The 22,202-nt window shown below is 44.7% G+C and overlaps 1 protein-coding gene across 3 annotated transcripts in view; it reads right to left on the bottom strand.

Annotated features, from left to right (window-relative positions):
- AKAP7 (A-kinase anchoring protein 7) overlaps positions 1 to 18,652 on the bottom strand; it is a 331,984-nt gene extending 313,332 nt beyond the window's left edge. Inside the window, exons 1-2 of one of the 3 annotated variants that reach the window (XM_040350433.1) lie at positions 18,358 to 18,652; positions 6,337 to 6,474 (exon numbers count right to left, since the gene is read on the bottom strand). In XM_040350433.1, the coding sequence (XP_040206367.1) occupies positions 6,337 to 6,474; positions 18,358 to 18,556 (337 nt within the window). In that variant the 5' untranslated portion in view covers positions 18,557 to 18,652. Of the gene's footprint in view, positions 1 to 6,336; positions 6,481 to 18,357 lie in introns of all 3 variants that reach the window. The other 2 variants (XM_040350435.1, XM_040350432.1) reach the window with 2 other exon arrangements.
- Positions 18,653 to 22,202: the final 3,550 nt, after the last annotated feature.

The raw sequence follows: 22,202 nt of genomic DNA, 5'->3' as shown, positions 1-22,202 counted from the left end.
AGCTTTGCCAACAGAGGGGCCAGAACCCTTGTAAATACCCGAGGCGCGGTTGCCAAACCAAAGGGCAGAGCCACAAACTGGAAGTGGCGATGTTCTACCGCAAACCTTAGGAACTTTTGGTGAGCGGGATGGATAGACACATGTTAATATACATCTTTGATGTCTATATACACCAAGAATTTTCCGCCTAGTAGGGTGGCTACCACGGAACGAATCTTCTCCATTCGTAAATGGCGAATGTTCAGAAATCGATTTAAAGATCTTAAATCCAGGATGGGTCTGACATCTCCATTTGGTCTTGGAACCACAAAGAGGTTTAAGTAAACCTAAACCTTGCTCCTCAAGGGGTACTTCAATGATTACCCCCGTGACATCAAGTGATCCATTCCGTTGACGAAGGACTTTCTTTTTAACGGATCTTTGGAGAGCCTTGAACTTCTGAACCGATAAGATGGGATCTCTCAAAATTCTTGTTTGTATCCTAGGGATACTGCAGAACCTACCAACTTGTCCTGGATCTCTGTCTGCCAGGCTGCTGAAAACTGACGAAGCCGCCCCACACCTCGGTACAACTTTTTTTTTTAGATTGTGGGAGGAAACTGGAGTACCCAAAGGAAACCCACCACCCGAACAGGGGTGTCTCTTCATAAAGAGGCTTTGGGGTTTTGCTTGTTAGCTTTTAAATCCCACTGCTTCTTGCTCTTCTGGGCCTGGTTTTCCTTAGCCTTTGTGGCTGGCTGAAAATGCCATCGCCACTGGCTGGAGGCAGATCTTCCGGGAGCCGGAGAGAGAGAACGTTTAAAAGAAGGACGTTTGTTTTTCTTCTTCTCTGGTAAAAGGGTAGTTTTACCGCTCAATATCTTTTTCCAAATCATCTCCAAAGAGGTGTTCACCATGGAAGGGGAAACTGGCCAAAAGCTTTTCTGACCAATGTTTTAGCCAAATAATTCTGCACATATGCACCAGCTGAAGTGTGAGGCGAGATGCTTGCTGAACAGAATTTCTAATGGCATCCACTGTAAAACATAAGGCCTTAGGCAGATTCTCCCAAAGTTTGATCTGCTCTGGAGGCAGATCCTTCAGCCCCTGTCTTACTTGTTCCTTTAGAACCTGACACATACCAACTGCCACCACGGCAGGTTGGGCCACTTTCCCGGCCAGGAGAAAGGAAGATTTCAGTAAAGATTCCAACTTCTTTTCAGAAAGATCTTTAAACACCTAAGCATTGTCCACAGGACAAGTTAGGTTCTTATTTACACAAGAAATAGCTGCATCTACAGAGGGCAGACTCCACTTCTTAGTAAATTTCTCCTCCATAGGATAAAGAACATCAAATTTCCTAGGAGGTTAAAAACGCATATCTGGATGTAACCAATCTGGATGCGTAAACTAGTAAAGGATGAACCTGAAAAGAGCATGCAGCTCGCAGGATTTTAATGAACCCAGGGAGGAGACAGTGTATTCAGTTTACTCCAAAGGGGGTAACTTAAATGTAGAGCGTACTGCTTCAGCATAACATTGCACTTGTGATCTTAGAACCTGGGAAGCAGAAAAAGGTTCCTCCGATATCCCTGATCCCTCTGACTCCTCATCCTTATCCCCTGAAGGTGTAACATCCTCCTAATCATCTGAAAGGAGATCCAAAACAACAGAAGGAGCTCTGCTTCACATTTTGTCCTTTTGTGAGGACTCTGCGAATAGCGATTCTCCCTTCCAAGTTGTTCAGGGCTGTCGCCACAGTGTCCTCAGTAACATATGCAGGCCCAGGCACCTCAGGAGAGGCCGCTACCCCCGATATAGGCAATGGCTCATCCTGTATAGGTACTTCAGATCCTACAGGAGAGGAAGGTACCGAGCAGGTACGGCTAGAGCCTTTTGTCTCAGGTGGCGGTGATTTTTTGTCCTTTTTAGTCCCAGAATTTCTTCTTTGGGAGGACATATTACTGAACAGAGCCAAAGTTTAAAGTGTATTTATTTGAGTACGCAAGGTTTTAATGTGGGCACATCGTCACTTTATTGACTGTGTCGCGTGTCTCTGTTTCCCGGGATGTTGGTGAGCGTTTTGGTGTCGTGGGGCCTGGTTTCCTTGCTCATTGTTTTGGTTCTGGTTCACCGCACCATATGTTCCCACATGTCAACCTCGGTCTAACCCATGGTGAGGATGGCGGCCCATAGCGAGGCTTGGTTAATTAAGTCCAATGGTGCGCACAAGGAGTGGGAACGAGGATTGATTCAATGTTATTGTGTATTTAGGGAGGTGACGCGGTGCACCGCCCATGCCCCTGGAAGAAGTGATTTTTCACGAAACTAGTAGGGCGGAACGAGCGCCGTACTGACGTCACCTTTCTGGACTGCTTGTGTTTCCCAGACAGAAGGGTCTGTCTGCTAGCATCCGGCCGGCGCAGCAGACTTAAGGCATTTCTGTCACCGCAAGATTGTAAGTGCAATGTTTATATTTTTTCATCCATTAAAGCTAAGAAGTTTTACACTATTTGAGGCACTTTTGTTTTTTATATGCTACTTGGTATCCATCACCACGGAGTGTACAGTTGACTAATAGCATGGTTGTTTGGAGTGAAACAGCCCAGCAGCTCTCATACTAATACGTCTCCCTGTGTCCCTCATAATAAGGGACCATTGGGTTCTGGTAAGCAGATCTATTTGCCTTATTGGTGGTGGACATCACTGAATTGGTTGCAACTTTCACTATTGGTGTAACTGGATCACATCACTCAAGAAGTATTTGCATGGGTGGTTGAACACTTGATGTGGACAACCCAAAGGACTTATTTTCACCTCTTCACTTTTTGTTTTTTTCTATGGATATCATATATTTTTTTGATTATTAATTAATGATTCACACCATAGAATTTGCTCATATGCTTATCAGTTTCTATTTAGAGATTGTCATTTTCTTCAAGTTGTTTTTGAATTATGCACATGTTTGTTTGAATAACTTCATATAGTTTTAGCGCAATTTTTATTTCTTCCTAATTTGATCACTGTTTGATGTTGCACGGCAAATCGCAGCTTTACACCAGCTTTATCAGCATTTTTTGCACTCTGTGGACACACAGGTTATTTCTTTGCGCAATTTTCCCCCTCCTTTTTTTCCATGTAGTACACAGGTCTTACATATGTGAGGGGCTCCAGAATTGTTTTTCTGTATGGAAATTTTCTTTTGTTTTCTCCGGGTTTCGTAATTTGCGGATTAGGGTCTGGACTCCCGAGGTTTCATAGAGATTTTGGTGGGCAAAGCCTCTACCTCTGAGCCCCTGTGCCCATGTCTTACCTGATTGCAGCCCTCGGCCTGCTGCTAACTTACTGCCATCATGCCTCTGCCTGCCACATGAATGGACCACACCTCTGCCTGTTTCCTGGACAATGCAAATAATTAGCTGTAGCAAGAAGCAGTATGTTTATGAAGGGCTGGAGAGCGGTAAAATAATGAGTGTTTGCAGGTAACAGTGTACCAGGACCAAAATTATGGCTGTGCTGGCTGTCTATGCCTGGACAATTTCTATGGACAAATGTGTTGGCTGTGTTGACAAAATCCTTGTGCTCACTATAGACAATATTCCTGCCTGCTGCCTGGATAATTACTATTGTTGTCGCTAAGCACATCCCTGCCTGCTGCCTGGACCAGTGCTCTCCTCTGTGGACACTACTAAAAGCACAGGTAATACTTTTTTTTTACCCTTTATGCAATATAATTAATTTTGTAATTCTTGGTATGTACATGCTATGTGTTAGAAATATAAAGGGCCTTCAAAAATGATAGGTTACCAGGAAATTATATATGTAATTTATGCTCCTAGATCTGATTTTGCTACTTGTATATGGCCAAGCTGTGTAAAAGTATCACACATGTGGTATAGCCATACTCATTGACAACTTTGTGTAAAAAAAAAAAAAAAAAAAGAGGATTCCCACATTTTTTAAAAACTTCTCGAAAAAACTGTGCAAAAGACTCATTATGCCTCATAGATTAAATATTGGAGTGTTTGCTTTACAGAATGGGGTCATTTTGTGGGAAATTCCATTGTCCTGGGGCTCCAGGGCCTTCAAAAGTGTAATAGGTGGTTGAGAAATGAGATACGTAATTTATGCTCGTAGAACGCCTCAGGGTGCTACTTCAATGAGCATACCAGGCCCTTATTCAAGCATGCAGCCCGGCCAGTCAGGAAAGGGGGGTGGGCAGGCCCCCAACCCCCTCCTGAACCGTAGCAGGCCGCATGCCTTCAACATGGTGGGTGCTTTGGGGCAGGGGGGGCGCCCTGTGCACCCCCATCCCAAAGCACCATGTCCCCATGTTGATGAGGACAAGGGCCTCTTCCCGACAACCCTGGCCATTGGTTGTCGGGGTCTTATCGGAATCCGGGAGGCCCCTTTAATAAGAGGGGCCCCAGATCCCGGCCACCCACCCTATGTGAATGAGTATGGGGTACATCATACTCCTACCCATTCACCTGGGGGGGGAAAAGTGTCAATAAAAAAAACACTAGACAAGTTTTTAAAGTCATTTATTAGGCAGCACCGGGGGTCTCGTCCGACTTCTCTGCTCTCTTCGGCCTCTTCACCCGGGCTCCTCCGCTATCTTCCGCTCTTTTACCCGCTCTTTTGCTACCGGTGGTCCGGTCTTTTCCGTTGTCTTCTTCCAATGTTGACACAACACTCTCTCCTGCTGTAATGCCATGTGCACGGTGCGTGACGACTTATATAGGCATGGGGCGTGATCACTGGGTGACCCCGGCCCTTATGACATCACCGTCCCATCATGCCCTAGGTGGTGATGTCATAAGGGCGGGGTCCCCGGATGACATCACCCAGTGACCACGCCTCTAGACTAAATAAGTAGTTGCTCACCGCGCACACGGCATTACAGCGGGAGAGAGCGTTGTGTCAACATTGGAAGAAGAGAAGAGGGAAAAAGACGACGGAGAAGACCGGGCCACTGCTAGTAAAAGAGCGGGCAGAAAATAGCGGAGGAGCCCGGAAGAAGGCATCGGAGAGCGGGAGAAGAACTGGAGAGCGCAGAGAAGAAACCGGAGAGTGGGAGAAGAGGCCGGAGAGACCCCCAAAGTCAAAAGAAGACCCACAGAGCTGCCTAATAAAAACCTGTCTAGTGTTTTTTTTATTGACACTTTTTTCCCCCAGGTGAATGAGTAATACATTGTACCCCTACCCATTCACATATAGTGGGGGGCTAGAATCTGGGGGCCCTCTTATTAAAGGGGCTCCCGGATTCCGATAAGCCCCCCGCCCGCAGACCCCGACAACAAACGGCCAGGATTGTCGGGAAGAGGCCCTTTTCCTCATCAACCAGGGGAACTGGGTGCTTTGGGGTGGCGGGGCTCCAGGGTGTTGAGGGCATGCAGCCTGGTACAGATCCGGAGGAGGGCCCTCGCTCGTCCCCACCCCCTTTCCTGACCGGGCCGGGCTGCGTGCTCGGATAAGGGTCTGGTATGGATTTTGAGGGGACCCCACGCCGTTTTTCGGCGTAAGGGTTTCCCTAAAAACCCATACCAGACACCAGGGCCTGGTATGCTCTTGGAGGGGGAACCCATGCCGGTTTTTTATTTAAAATTTGGCGTGGAGTTCCACCTCAAGATTCATACCAAACACAGTGCCTTGCGGTCGGATCCCTGTTCATTGAAGTCGGATCCAAAGTAGTACTAGCGTCGTGTCGCAGCAGTGTGAACCCGGCCTAAGTGTCAATAAATGAGATAGGCCTTCAGTACATCAGGTGTGATCAATTTTCAGAGATTGACACCATAGCTTGTAGACTCTATAACTTTCACAAAGACCAATATACACTAATGTGCGTTATTCTTACCAAAGATATGTAGCAGTATACATTTTTGCCAAAATTTATGAAGAAAAATTACTAATTTGCTAAATTTTAGGACAGAAACAAAGAAAAAAGCATTTTTTCACTTTTTTTTTTTTTTTTATTATTATTAAATACCACCAAAAGAAACCGATTTGTGTGAAAATAATTACACACATTTCATATAGGTACAGTGTTGCATTATTGAGTAATTGTCATTTCAAGTGTGAGAGCACTAAAAGCTGAAAATTGGCCTGGGGAGGAAGGGGGTATAAGTGCCCAGTATTGAAGTGATTAAAGTGGTTAATTAAATGTTATACCTACAAGTGTTTGTGATCTCTCCCTGCATATATTGAATACAACCCCCAAAACTTAAAACTATCATGTAACTGTGATAAAACAAGCACTACTGTTGTACTAATAATTTGAATAATTTGTGACAACATAAAGTTCTCAGAACACTTGTTTAAATGGAAATATTGTAAATTATAACATTATATACTTACTTTCAAGAACATCACTGATATCTGCATTTGCAAAAGGCAGCTCGGTTAGCAGGTTTCCTACTGTTTCATTACTGCTAATTCTCTTTCTCCTGCGTTTGCTTTTCTTATTTTCCTGAACACCTTTTGGTTTTCCATCTTCTAAAGCTTAAAAAAAAAAAAAAATGATATACTTAATTTTTTCAAGTGGATACAGTAAATTTATAGTGAGATGTGTATGTATACATTTTTTTAAAGCTATCTAGTGAATGCCATAGTGTCATGAGAATTGAATAAGGGCTGCCATTACCAAACTCTCCTCTGAGAATGCTAGTTCCTTGGATGTTATTTAGATGCTTTAACTTCTATGTTGTCCGAGTTGCTGGCTCAGAAGAATAATAAGTACTGTATATACTCGAGTATAAGCCGACCCGAATATAAGCCGAGGCATCTAATTTTACCACAAAAAAATGGGAAAACTTATTGACTCAAGTATAAGCCTAGGGTGTCCATCTGCATGCCTCACTGTGCCCATGTGCATGCCTCACTGTGCCCATGACTAGACTGACGTTTAACATGGGAGTCTATGGAAGGGTGCCTGGCTTTGAAAAATCGGTGCTCCCCAGACAACAAACTTTGTACACTTGTAGAGCAGAAATGGGGCTACATTTGTGGCAAGTTCCAGGTCCAGGGGACCTATGACTGGCCAGTACCGGGTCCCCAAATCACCAGAGAAATTACTGTTTAACATGAGAATCTATAGAAGGGGTGCCCGGCTTTGAAAAATGGGTGCTCCCCGGCCAACAAACTTTGCACACTTGTAGAGGAAGAGTGGGGCTACATGTGTGCCAAGTTTACCGGGTCCCCAAAGTCTGGGAGATCGGGCGCAAAAAGGTGACTCAAGTATAAGCCAAGGGGGGCATTTTCAGCACAGAAAAATGTGCTGAAAAACTTGGCTTATCCTTGAGTATATACGGTAGTTCTGACACTTATTTACAGCATGCTTGTTCCAGTACTGTGACTGAAACATACCAAAAACAGAGACAACTAGGCAAGTGTTTCCAGCAGGACTGCATTGGCATCCCCTATACTTATTCCATGACATAGTAGTCACTTTAAATGCTTTTTTCTTTTAAATCATTCTTAAAAACCTTTTGAAAACATCTACTTTTCCATAGCAGAAATATGTAGATGTTATCTAAAGGAAAGGCTATAGGGGTTATATTAAAAAAAAGCAAAGTGAGCCTGTGTTGTACATAATTTTTTACATAATCAAATGGAAAAGTAGACATATTTTTATATATATATATATATATAAAAAATATATACACACACAACATGTATATACACACACAGTAGCTCACAAAAGTGAGTACCCCCTAAGTGAAACATTTCCAAACTGGGCCCAAAGTGTCAATATTTTGTGTGGCCACCATTATTTTCCAGCACTGCCTTAACCCTCTTGGGCATGGAGTTCACCAGAGCTTCACAGGTTGCCACTGGAGTCCTCTTCCCCTCCTCCAGCTGGTGGATGTTGGAGACCTTGCGCTCCTCCACCTTCCATTTGAGGATGCCCCACAGATGCTCAATAGGGACTATGTCTGGAGACATGCTTGGCCAGTCCATCACCTTTACCCTCAGCTTCTTTAGCAGGGCAGTGGTCGACTTGGAGGTGTGTTTGGGGTCAATATGTTGAAATACCGCCCTGCGGCCCAATCTCCCAAGGGAGGGGATTATGCTTTGCTTCATTGTGTCACAGTACATGTTGCCATTCATGGTTCCCTCAATGAACTGGAGCGCCCCAGTGCCAGCAGCACTCGTGCAGCCCCAGACCATGACACTCCCACCACCATGCTTGACTGTAGGAAAGACACACTTGTCTTAGTACTCCTCACCTGGTTGCCGCCACACACGCTTAACACCATCTGAACCAAATACGTTTATCCTGGTCTTATCAGACCACAGAACATGGTTCCAGTAATCCATGTCCTTAGTCTGGTTGTCTTCAGCAAACAGTTTGTGGGATTTTTTGTGCATCATCTTCAGAAGAGGCTTTCTTCTGGAATGACAACCATGCAGACCAATTTGATGCAGTGTGTGGCTTATGGCCTGAACACTGACAGGCTGACCCCACCACCACCTGCAACGATGCTGGCTCATACGACTATTTCCCAAAGACAACCTCTAGATATAAGTCTGAGCATGTGCACTCAACTTCTTTGGTTGACCATGGCGAGGCCTGTTTAGAGTGAAACCCGTCCTGGTAAACTGCTGTATGGTCTTGGCCACCGTGCTGCAGCTGTTTCAGAGTCTTGGCAATCTTGTTATAGCCTAGGCCAGGGGTCTCCAAACTACAGCCCTCCAGCTGCTGAGAAACTACACATCCCATGAGGCATTGTTAAACGCTGACATTCACAGACATGACTAGGCATGATGGGAATTGTAGTTCCTGAACAACTGGAGGGCTATAGTTTGGAAACCCCGGGCCTAGGCCATCTTTATGTAGAGCAAGAATTCTTTTTTTAAGATCCTCAGAGAGTTCTTTGCCATGAGGTGCCATGTTGAACTTCGAGTGACCAGTACTACGAGTGACCAGCAATAACATCAAATTTAAAACACCTGCTCCCCATTCACACCTGAGACCTTGTAACACCAACGAGTCACATGACACCGTGGAGGGAAAATGGCTAATTGGGTCCAATTTGGACATTTTCACTTAGAGGTGTACTCACATTTGTTGCCAGCGGTTTAGACATTAATGGCTGTGTGTGTTGAGTTATTTTGAGAGGACAGCAAATGTACACTGTTATACAAGTTGTACACTCACTTACATTGTAGCAAAGTGTAATTTCTTCAGTGTTGTCACATGAAAAGATATAATAAAATATTTACAAAAATTGGAGGGGTATACTTACTTATGTAAGATAGTTAGGGCCAGATTCACATAGAACTGCGGCGGCGTAACGTATCGTAGATACGTTACACCGCCGCAAGTTTTCATCAGTGCCTGATTCACAAAGCACTTGCGATGAAAACTACGCTGGCGGCCTCCGGCGCAAGGCGGGCCAATTCAAATGGGCGTATGCCATTTAAATTAGGCGCGCTCCCGTGCCGGACCTACTGCGCATGCTCCGTTTCCTAACTCCCGCCGTGCTTTGCGCGCCGTGACGTAATTTTTTCGAACGGCGACGTGCGTAGCGTACTTCCGTATTCCCGGACGTGTTACGCAAACGACGTTAAATTTTAAATTTCGACGCGGGAAAGACGGCCATACTTTAGACAGCAATACGATTGCTGACTAAAGTTAGGGCACCCAAAACGACGACTAAATTTGCGACGGGAAACTAGACTAGCGGCGACGTAGCGAACACGAAAATCCGTCGGGGATCAGCCGTAACTGCTAATTTGCATACCCGACGCAAACTCCACCCAGCGGCGGCCACGGTATTGCATCCTAAGATCCGACAGTGTAAAACAATTAAACCTGTCGGATCTTATGCATCAGTCGCATAGATAGAAACAGAGATACGACAGCGTATCAGGAGAAACGCCGTTGTATCTCTTTGGTGAATCTGGCCCTTAGTGTGTATGTATGTATATATTATATATATAAATATACACACACACACATTATATATATATATATATATATATATATATATATATATATATATATATATATATATATATATATATATATATATATATAAATAAATAGTAAAAGACAAAGTCTAAGCATGTAGGGTCTTTAAAAAATAAGAACTTGACATTGGTCACTGGCCAGTTTGACATAATTTCAAAAGGCACCACTGTGGCTTAAAGTTGATATAGTCCAGAAACAATTAAAGGAAAAAAAAATGTGGATAAAAAAACCTGAGACAGCTTATACCCACACGTTCTCAAAGAGCTGATCTCAGTTTTTCTAAGCCATTGTTCTTCGTTATTAGAGACTTTTTTATGACTGGATGGGTACCAAAGAATTAATGAAAACAAAAAGCCGTGCCTATATTTATGTAGGGATCAGGGTATTTACACAGTAACTACAGACATGCAAGTTTAACTTCTTTTGCAAGGAAGATGTTTTAAAATAATATTATATTTGTTTTCTATGTGCCCTATTCATATCAGAACACTGCGCCGATGTGAGTTACGATATAACTGAAGTTATGCTATTAGACACTGGGGTTATTTAATTAAAACTAGGGAGTGAAAAATCTGGTGTAGCTCTGCATAGAAACCTATCAGCTTTGAAAAAAAAAATGATTTCCATTGAAGCTTAACCATTTGCCCACCAGGCCAATTCTGACATTTCTCTCCTACATGTAAAAAATGTTTTATTTTTTTTGCTAGAAAATTACATTGAACCCCCAAACATTATGTTTTTTTTTTAGCAGAGACCCTAGAAAATACAATGGCAGTCATTGCAACTATTTTCAAACGTGTTTTTTTGGGGGAACAAAAAAACAGTTTTGTGCTTTAAAAAAAACAGTAAAGTTAGCCCAATTGTTTTGCATAATGTGATAGATAAAGTTCCCCTGAATAAATAGATACCTAAGATGTCACGCTTCAAAATTGCACACGCTCGTGGAATGACGCTAAACTTCGGTACTAAACTCCCTATAGGTGACGCTTTCATTGTTTTTACTGGTTACATGTTTTGAGTTACAGAGGACGTCTAGGGGTAGAATTATTGCTCTCGCTCCAACGTTCTCCGCGACACCTCACAAGTGTGGTTTCAACACCGTTTTCATATGTGGGTGGGACTTAAGAATTATTCTGCGTGCAAGCACACAAGGACAGGGGCACTTTAATTTTTTTGTTAATTTTACTTAAAACAATTTGACACTTAAAAAAAAAAAAAAAATGTTGATTACTTTTATTCCTATTACCAGGCATGTAAACATCCCTGGTAATAGGAATATGGCATGACAGGACCTCTTTACAGTGAGATATGGGGTCAATAAGACCCCACATCTCACCTCTAGGCGGGGAAGCCCAAAATAAAAAAATAAATAAAAAGATCACGGCTTCCCAGCCGAGGCGGCGTGTTTTTTTTGAATGAAGAGGTCGGGCGGTAGGTCATAACATTGCGCCCGATCTCCGACGATCCTAGAGACTCTGTAAATCTCTATGGTGGACATCCAGGGCCGGCGGATCCCTTCTCCGACTCACCGATCGCAGCAGTGAGTCGGTAGAAGCACCGGAGGGCGGCGGGAGGACGCCCCCTCTCATCGCCCCGTAAGAACGATCAAGTGGCTGACCAGCCTCTATGATCGTTCTTATGGAGTAGGGAATCACTGTCTGAAAACTGCAATATCTGAATGATGCTTGTAGCTGCAGGCATCATTCAGATATACCACCACAAAGCCGAGGACCTCTTTAGAGGTCAGCAAGTGGTTAAAGAGGAAGTAAACCCTGATGGGCTTTACTTTTTTGTAAATGCATAATGGGCTAGTATGCATCGCTTACTAGTCCATTATCTGGCACTTACCTGTAAACAATGCAGGTAGCCGCATCCATCTTCGTCCTTCTTCCTTTCGGGGGCCGCAGCCTACGGCTGTGTGATTGGCCAGAGCCGCGCAATGTCACTCCTGTGCATGCGCGCTGAAGCCGCCAGTCACGGCATTTGCTCGGGAAGAAACTGCATGGAGGGCTGTTTCTTCACAACGCATGCGCCAATGACATTATCGGCGCACTACAAGGTAAATATTGCCTAAACGGCGCACTTTTAGGAGATATTTACAGTACCTATAGGTAAGTCTTATTCTAGAAGTTCTACAAAGAGGTTTACAACCACTTTAATGGAACAAGCTGAAGTTAGAAGCTGATTAACATACACAACTGCACCAGATTTTGCAATCCTGTTTTAGGCCCCTTTCACACAAGCAGACCGATCGGGTCTGCCTGTCCGCTTTTCAGGCGGACCTGAGCGAACTATCTATTGCTCTCTATGGAAAGGCAGATGTAAACAGACATGTTACCGTTTACACCCACCTGCATCCGATCCAATCCGTCAAGCAGATTGGATCGGATGACAGTCGGATGGAAATGGACAGATGGCCAGTTTCCATCCACAGCATAAGCGGAGCAGACACGGACCTGTTATCCACCTGCTCAGCGGAGATCAGCTGACAGACCTCCCCATGTGAGCAAGCAAGTTTTTTTTTTTTTTTTTTTGCAAAAATACTGATTTTTAAAGCGGACCTTCAGTATTTTTTTTATCTTTCCATCTATTAAATCTTCTGCCCTTGTTGTTTTAAATTTGGATAGGATAACATTTTTTTTTCTCCCAGTAAATACCTTATACAGCCTACTTTCTTTTTTTTTGTCTGATAAAAAGCCTAGGCTTATGACATTGTGCACAGCTCTCGCTCACTCTCATGCGTTTTCCAAGAAGGGGAGTTATAAGAGGGCCAATGAGAGCTGCAGAGCTGGAGGTGTGCCTGTTTAAATCCAGGAAATGAACAAGCAGCAGCTTCTGCTGCCCAGTTAAAATGGTTGCAGCCAGACTTAGTGGAGGGAGATTTCTGCAGCATATTTGACAAGTACAGAATCACAGTATATATAAAATAATATGCAAAGTGTTTGGAGAGAAGCTTTAGAATGGCAAAGATGTTTTTATAAAAAATTAGGTGAGCAGACTCTTTAAACTCCCTGGCGGTATTCCCGAGTCTGGCTCGGGATGGAAATCCAGTACCATAAGCGGTATCCCCGAGCAGACTCGGGATTGCATCGCAGTATCCAGGCATATATTACTTACCATGTCCCCAGCAATGTCTCCCTGTGTGATTGTAAGGTCTCCTCGCTCGATTCACACAGTGCCCGTGTGCCGCCGAGCTCTGTTCCCTGCGACGTTACGACGCACGGGGGCGGAGATCGGCGCCAAATTCAAAAAAATAAAAACACAGTACACATACAGTATACTGTATAAAATAAATACACATCCCCTTTGTCCCTAGTGGTCGGCCCAGTGACCTGCATGCACTTTTATATAATAAAGACTGTTCTTTATGCCTGGAAACTATAGATTGTCCATAGCAACCAAAAAGTGTCCCTTTATGTCAAAAGTGGTTTTAAAACCAGCTAAAAAAACAGCGATAAAAAAATTAGAATCACTTGCAGGATTGAGCGATGGTAATTTGTGGGGAAATTCGTCAAACGATGAAAGTAATAATTTTTATTATTAGATTATTTGTTATAATTATTTATAGTTATTATAATTTATGATTTTGTGTTTCAAACTTTCTCATACCCGGGATGTCTACTAGACTCTGGTTTGGTCAGATTTAAGTGAGTTATTCCTAAGAATTACAGGCCTACAGTATAAAACGCCAAATTTCCATGCAAAATAATTGTACCGCTTTCAGCACCTAAAATCTGAAAGAATCATACCACCAGGGAGGTTAACTTGTAAGTAACAAGTGTCAGAAAAAGGTTTAGTCTTTAAGTGGTTAAACTGACCTCATCTACAGACAGACGTTCATTCCTTTTGATCTAAAAGATGTTACAACGTTTCTCTTTTTCTTGCCTGAGCAATGTTGTTATAAACTTGGCAGGCTGCCTGTGTTTTTTTTCCCTCTTTTGAAAGCTGTCAAAATTATTTAAATTTTTGGTGTGGGGTTTCCCTTAAAATACATAGTATGTCTCTTTCTTGCTAGAATTTTTTTTAGCAGAGACCCTAGAGAATAAAATGGTGGTTGTTGCAATATTTTATGACACACTGTATTTGTGCAGCGGTCTTTCAAACGCAATATTTTTGGAAAATAAAAAAATAAAAAACAGTAAAGTTAGCCCAATTGTTTTGGTATAATGTGAAAGATGATGTTGTACTGCGAGAATCATGATTTATTATTTATTAAGTAAAAAGAAATGTGATTCTCATTCTAGCCAGAATTATGCACCTCTAACCCCTACTCATTCATAAAAAAATAAATAAAAAAAAAGACAGTAGACAGTTTTTGTCAATTCCTTTATTAAATATAATCAAAAAATAATATCCCGCAAAGTAAATCCATCGTCAATCATGATGCCCGCTGCCACCGCCAACCAAAAATAAAATAAATGTCAATTGACAGTTGTTAAATATTTAAGGAGTTTTTGACATTGTTGGCCTTTTAGCTATTTAAGAACTGTCTGTAGGTGGAAGCAAACTTTTTTTTGGGGGGGAGGGGGGGTTCGGGTAGGCAGCGTGGTTGACATTGGATTTACTCCAGGGGACATTGTTTCTTGTTTTGTTTTTTTAGTAAAGGAATTGTCAAATACTGCCTAGTGTAAATTTTTTACACTACACTTTTTTTTGTACCACCATACTCATTCAATTGGGGGGTGGGATTTGGGGTACCCCCTTGTTAAAGCCACCCCCCTCCCCAAAGGATGCTAAATGTGGCACCAGAGGAGACAGATAAGCGAAAGTTCCACTTTTGGGTGAAACTCCACTTTAAGGGCGCGGCAGCCGCCCACTCTGTAAATGAGCTATCCTCCGTTTGTTATGGAGAAATTAAATGTAAAACGCATGAAAACCGCACACTAACGCAACAACAACATGGGTACCAAAACGTACTGGAAAAACCGCATCAATCACAACTGCATAGATGTGAACCTAGCCTAAAAAACTGACAGAAAAAACAGACACTGATAGATGTGAACCTGACCTAAGGTAACATTTACACCTTCACAATTTAATGTGTGTGTTGTAAAAGAAAACAATATATAGCTCATATGAAGCAATGACTACTGAACAATTGTTCAATTTCCTGTGGTTTTCTGCTCTACAGTTTGAAAAATATGGCTCCCCAGTACATCTACTTAAAAGCAGCATGTTTTGCCTGGTAAAGAATAAGATTTTGGGAGCGTTCCCAACCTGCCCTTGGGCTGCATTCACAGCTGTGCGTTTCCTACTGTAACTTGTTCCTGCTGACGTGGCACATATATGCAGCCTCTAGGTGGGTGGGCTTTAACCACTTAAGCCCCGGACCATTTGGCAGCCAAATGACCGGACCACTTTTTGCGATTCGGCACTGCATTGTTTTAACTGACAATTGCGCGGTCGTGCGACGTGGCTCCCAAACAAAATTGGCATCCTTTTTTCCCCACAAATAGAGCTTTCTTTGGTGGTATGTGATCACCCCTGTGGTTTTTATTGTTTGCTCTATAAACAAAAATAGAGCGTAAATTTTGAAAAAAATGCAATGTTTTTTTTCTTTTTGCGGGCAAGGTCACAGAGAACGTGACGGGCGCGCACCCGCTAGGGGGGCAGGATTCAAAGCAATGAATATATATGTTGCCTGGCCTGCCCGTGCCATTCTGCCGATGTAAATGTGCGTGAGGCAGTCGGCAAGCGGAAGTTTGTGCTGAGAGCACACTTACTGCTTGCTTCCAGCAGACACCACTGGAGACCGGAAAGCTCCCGATGCATACTTACGATCTGGAGCTTTTCTGATCATGTGACCGCCAACCACAGTGGTCACATAACCTGAATGTCCGCCTCTGCCTTCCGGCATTTAGAAGCTCTTAAAGGGTCGGGCAGCAGCAGGATGGGGCCAAATGTGACAAAACACACAAAAAAAATTTGCCAGGTGTTTTGGAATGGCTCCCCAAGGGTAGGTAGCAAATATCCATTTTTCCATTTGACAAAACACACTCTGAAAAACGCCCGGAAACTCTGCCAATGAAAAGATTCTGGAGCTACTTTGGGGATTTTGCCACGCGCAAGTTGGGTTGTCCTAAGCACGTGAAAAAAAGCACAAAAAACGTGGACGTGCGTTCCCACTGCACTCAGGTTTGACTGAAGCCTTAGGTTACATTTACACTCTTTGCATGCTTGGAACATACGCAAAATTGCACGCTAGAAATTTTGTTTGGGTACAACATAGCACAACTGCGCAATTGTTAGTTAAAGCGACGCAGTGCCGTATCGCAAAAAATGGCCCGGTCATTGAGCAGCCAAATCTTCTGGGGGCCAAATTGGTTCAGCCAAACCCGAACACTTCAGCAGCTTTTTTTTTGTTTTTTGTTTTAGTATACACTTTTAGATTGTAAAAGACCTGGATACGTTTGAGTGCCCCAAGGAGAGTAGTAATGCAGCTCAGTGCATCACAGTGAACATAGTCAAATTGTGACTCCATTCACGCCGAGTTCCGTATCGTTGCATATCGCTCTTGTGATTCAGTTACTTCCAACGGCACTCCAATTGTGGCACAATTTTGCCGGCGGACAAACCGCTGTAAAATCCTGCAAACAGAATGGCGGGACACCTGTCGCCCAAAATAAGTTTCTATTCCATATGATCCGGCTAGGTGTGAACAGAATCTGCAAGTCTTATGCAAGGTAGGGCTATATGATGCAAATGTTGTAAGTGTTCTTTGTTTTTCTTTTCTTGGTGTAAAATATGAAAAAATGCAAAAAATAAATAAAAAATGTTGATTGAAGTCTTATGCACAGAATACAGGGGACAGGAGTGTGTAATGCATATTAGAAGTCATGAGTACAAAACAAAAAGAGTGAATAAGTCATGCACAGTGTAGGGCTAAAATTCCCTCCACGAGCAATACTCTACCCAACTTTTCCCTTCCACAGCACAGGTCCCCCTCCACTATCCCCCATATCCCCAGTCCCAACACAATCCCCCTTCTTCCTCATCCCAGCACTTATTACCCCCTTCTATTCCAAATCATACTCTAAACCCCCCCCCCCATTATGGCTGACAGAGGGTACCAGCACACAGGGGGACCTGGACAGCAGGGAGGATCGGTGCGGCGGGGCAGGGGACAATTACAGAGGAGTCAAACTGGGAGGTAAGGAGAGGCACCAGGTAGCCGCTGGTGCAGTATTTTTTCTTCAATTATATGTTTAAAAACAATCTGTATTGCACTCACACATGTCAGAGCGGTCGGTAAAAACACAGTCTGAAATCTGCTGTCAGCATTCTTCCGATCCACGCTGCTCTAATCACTGAATTGCTGGAGGAAGCCGGTATAATGATACAGAGAGTCGCAGAAAACTCCAGTGGACTGTCAGCCTCTGATGATGGAGGCGTGATTACACCTCCGAAACGCTCTGATTGGTCACAGCGTCCCAGGCTGACAGTTCACTAGAGTTTCCCCGTGGCTCTCTGTATACTTATATCGGCTTCCTCCAGCAATTAGAGCAGCGTGGATCGGGAGAATAACAACAGCATACTTCAGACTGAAATGCAGATCGCTCTGACGTGTGAGTGCAGTACAGATTTATTTAAATAATGGAAAACTACTGCACCAGCGGCTACCTGGCCCCTCGCTCCCCTTCCAGTTTTTCTCCTCTGTAATCGTCCCCTGCCTCGACCCCCCTGTGTGCTGGGGCCCCCTACAGGAGGCCTGGTGGTACCCTGTCAGCAGTACTGGTGTCCGGGTCTCAGGCAGGGGGAAACCTGGACACAGCATTCAAATCCCAGACTGTTCCGGGTCAAAACCAGACAGGTGGCAACCCTATTGCACGCTTTCCTGACATGCACAGAAAAGCGCTGCTCTTAAGTAAACGCATGGCACCCCACATCTTTTAATAAATGCAGGCGAACACTCCATAATGTATGGCGCTGTGCATTTCGCACAACGGTCAGGGACTTCTTTTGAAGATTTCTCGCACACAGGGTAGCTTAGTGAAATAAACAGACTGCCCTACATCCGGCGCATGTTCCGTCGCTCCTGCCCGATGTGAACGGAGCCCTTATGTGTATGAAGCGATATATGTGTGAGAGTACAATGTATATACATATATATATAGATATGTGTACAATGTATATGACGAGATATATGTGTGTACACAATGTGTGATTATATATATATGTGTGTGTGTAAAATGTACATGAAGAGATATATATGTGTGTGTGTACACAATGTGTGATATATATATTATATATGTGTGTAAAATGTATATGAAGAGATATATGTGTGTGTGTACATATAGTTATAAGGACACACAAGTACACGAATAGGACAGCACAGGTCTATCTCAGGCACTGCTATGAGGGTCTATTATCAGTCACACAGTGCTATTTATGTACGATCACACCTTTGGGTTCCCGCTGTGCGGAGGAGGTCTCGGGCTCCCCGGTCACCCCAATGTCTTGTCTCCCCAGCTGTGGTGGAGCGGGAAGAGGGAGAGGCTCCATGAGGTGAGGAGCTCTTACACGGAGAAGTGTAAGAGAGGAGCTACACCGACTAGAAACCCGGACCGTGTTATGGAGCAGAGAGACACACAGCCGCCACATAGTAAACACAGAGCTACGGGGCGGAGGATGGGACAAATGTCACGTGACACCAGCATGTTTCTGTGCCGCGCTCAATCCGATCTCTTCCTGGTGGGGTGCTGCTAGGCATGTCTAGCCCCTCTCCACCTCAGTGAGTGTAGTACTTCCTCTATCCCATGTCTATTTCCTAGATCGCTGTCTTCCTGGTTGAGCTGATATGGTATGCAGATAATCAGTGGGGTTGCTTAGGCTTATTTACACCTTAGGCTTATTTACACCTTACACAAAACATATGAAGGCAAAGAACAGCCCCCTGTTAGACCCCTTTCACACTGGGCCGCTTTTCAGGCATTTTAGCGCTAGAAATACGGTAGCTCCTGTAAAGTGCCTGAAAACCGCCTCCCAGAGATTTCAGAGTGACTTTTCACACTGGGGCAGGACGTTCCGAAAAGTCCTGCAAGCAGCATCTTTGTGGCGGTTTGGAAGCGATGTATTTAACGCTCCCAAATACAGCGCGCTCCCAAAACGTCCTGCCTATTTAAATTAATGGGCAGCGCTTCGGAAGCACCGCAACACGGGCGCTTTTAATCCCTTTTTGGGATTAAAATTCCCCCGCTAGCAGCGCTTTAGCGATAACGCAGCACCAGTGTAAAAGGGGTCTATTATATGCAGAATCAATACAAAAAAATAATGATTGGTTAAACCCACAAATTATTTATTTTTTTTACCCACTGTAGCCAGGTGCTTGGCTAATACCCCTTTTCCACTGGGGCCGTGTTCACGATAAAGCGCCACTCGTTTTTGCTGCGCTTTACGGCTGTTTAAGCAGCACAAAAAAGGGGTTAAAAACTCCTGTGTTGCTGCGCTTTTTTGGCGCTTTGGAAGCACTGCCCATTCTTTCCAATTGGCAGGGCATTTTGGGAGCGCAAAATACAGAGCTCCCAAACCGCCCCAAAGATGCTGCTTGCAGGACTTTTCCGAATGTCCCGTAAGTGCACCACTCGAGGGTGAAAAGTCATACTTGAATGAATGGGAGGCGGTTTTCAGGCGCTTAGCAGAGGCTATTTCCAGAGCTAAAGCGCCTGAAATCCGCCCCAGTGTGAAAGGGGTATTATAATGGAGAGTAAGGACTCATTTACACTTGCTTCAAAATGTGACATTGGCACACTTTTTTAAAGCACTCTGAATGCAAGTCAAGCCCCTGTCATTAAAGCGGGGGTTCACGCCCAAAAAATTTTTAACATGACATTCAGCCGAGTTGTCAGAATGACAATCGGCTGTTTTTTTTTATCTCAGTGCCGTACATATCGTATTTTCACCGCCGCTTCCGGGTATGTAATCTGCGGGACTTGGCGTTCCTAATTGATTGACATCCTTCTGACCGGCGCATACAGCGCGTCACGAGTTGCCGAAAGAAGCCGGACTGCGAGTCGGCTCTATACGGCACCTGCGCACCGACGTTCGGCTTCTTTCGGCAACTCGTGACGCGCTGTATGCGCCAGTCGGCAGAATACTGTAGCGCCCCCTTACTTTTCAGTACGGGCGCTACGCTAGAGTAAGTGGGAATGGGAGGATTAGTTTACTCCCATTCACAGTTTATGAAAATTAAGGCTGTTGCCAATTTTCAGAATTTGTCCTGTGGGTCAGTCTGCGCTCCGGGGGTGCGTTATCACCCCCGGGCGGCAGCTGGCGCTAGAGGGGTTCTGACAGACCCACCTTCTCCCAGCAGCCAATCAGAGGAGTTCTTCCCTCGTTGGGCATGCTGGGAGGGGAATATATCTGGGCAACCGCCTTTTGGCCGCTCTGTTCTGTGTGGGGCCCGAGTTCCAGGTGCGGTACCCACCTTCAGGGTGCGCGCATCCATGAGCCCCGCCACCGTGGCCTGCTTTACTGGGGTCATGCACCACGCGGAGCCTCATCCTAACCAAGAGAGGGGCCCCAGCAACTGGCTGTGTCCCAACCTTCTGCTGAGAGGATCCTAAGCCGGGAGCTGTGCGATGGGGTTGTCCAGGAGGCCTAGACGAACCATCGGGGATCCAGTCACCACACTGCATGACAGGTATGCTCAAGCTGTCAGTGGGTGACACTATCTGAACTGACTGGGAGGACTCACTCAATCTAATTTCACAAATATCAAATTGTCAAGCCTGTGGCAGAGGCCTGTTCCTCCCAGTGATTCTTAAGTGGCGCTCCGGCTGCCAGGCCTGTGATGGACGCCTGTCCGAGGGCACTTTACCCGCCCTGATTGTGCTGGCGACGAATTGGGTTACATTATTGCTGAGAGCAGGCTTGCTCTCTTTCATATCCAAGGCCTGATACTAAAGTTTCTCTACGCTCATCAACTTTTCTCTATTGTGTGTCATGTTGATGTTGGCCATGTTGGGCCTTGAAATAAAGCATTGAAAACTCAATTGACGTCTGGACATTTGCTCTTTATTCACGCTCACAGCGATCACCCCTAGACCAAGTCAAGAAGGTAACTTAAATAGGCCGATCCCAAGCTAAACAGCGGCTCCTTCGGGGGTGAGCGCTACAATACATACCCGGAAGCGGTGGTGAAAATACGGTATGTACGGCACTGAAATAAAAAAAAAAACAGCCGATTGTCATTCTGACAACTCGGCTGAATGTCATGTTAAAAAAAAAAATTTGGGGTGAACCCCCGCTTTAACCTCTTTGCCACCGCGCCATAGACAAAAGACGTCTACAGCGCGGTCTAGTTGTCCCGGGAGGACATCCCTGGGACGTCCTCCCAGAATCCTCCTCTCGCGCGCCCCCTGACGGAGCAATCACTTGTAAACAAACCGGCGTCATGTGATGGCGCCGGTTCCTCCCTCTCCTCTCTGTACCGATCGGTACAGAGAGGGGGGAGAGCGGAAGCAGCAGCAGCTGCTGTGGGCTGGATCTGTGACAAATGCAGTCACAGATCCAGCCATCCATCCCTCCCTGTGCAATACCCCCCATACTCTGCAATACCCCCCATACTCTGCAATACCCCCCAATACTCTGCAATACCCCCCATACTCTGCAATACCCCCCATACTCTGCAATACCACCAATACTCTGCAATACCCCCCAATACTCTGCAATACCCCCCAATACTCTGCAATACCCCCCATACTCTGCAATACCACCAATACTCTGCAATACCCCCCACACTCTGCAATACCCCCAATACTCTGCAATACCCCCAATACTCTGCAATACTCCCCATACTCTGCAATACCCCCCATACTCTGCAATACCCCCAATACTCTGCAATACCACCAATACTCTGCAATACCCCCAATACTCTGCAATACCACCAATACTCTGCAATACCACCAATACTCTGCAATACCCCCAATACTCTGCAATACCACTCATACTCTGCAATACTACCAATACTCTGCAATACCCCCCATACTCTTCAATACCACCCATACTCTGCAATACCACCAATACTCTGCAATACCCCCAATACTCTGCAATACCACCAATAATCTGCAATACCACCAATACTCTGCAATACCCCCCATACTCTGCAATACCCCCCATACTCTGCAATACCACCCATACTCTGCAATACCACCCATACTCTGCAATACCACCAATACTCTGCAATACCCCCCATACTCTGCAATACCCTCCATACTCTGCAATACCCCCCATACTTTGCAATACCACC

This window comes from Rana temporaria, chromosome 4, assembly GCF_905171775.1.
Source record: "Rana temporaria chromosome 4, aRanTem1.1, whole genome shotgun sequence".
Classification (NCBI taxonomy): Eukaryota; Metazoa; Chordata; class Amphibia; order Anura; family Ranidae; genus Rana; species Rana temporaria.
This window is presented reverse-complemented; position numbering and strand designations above follow the sequence as displayed.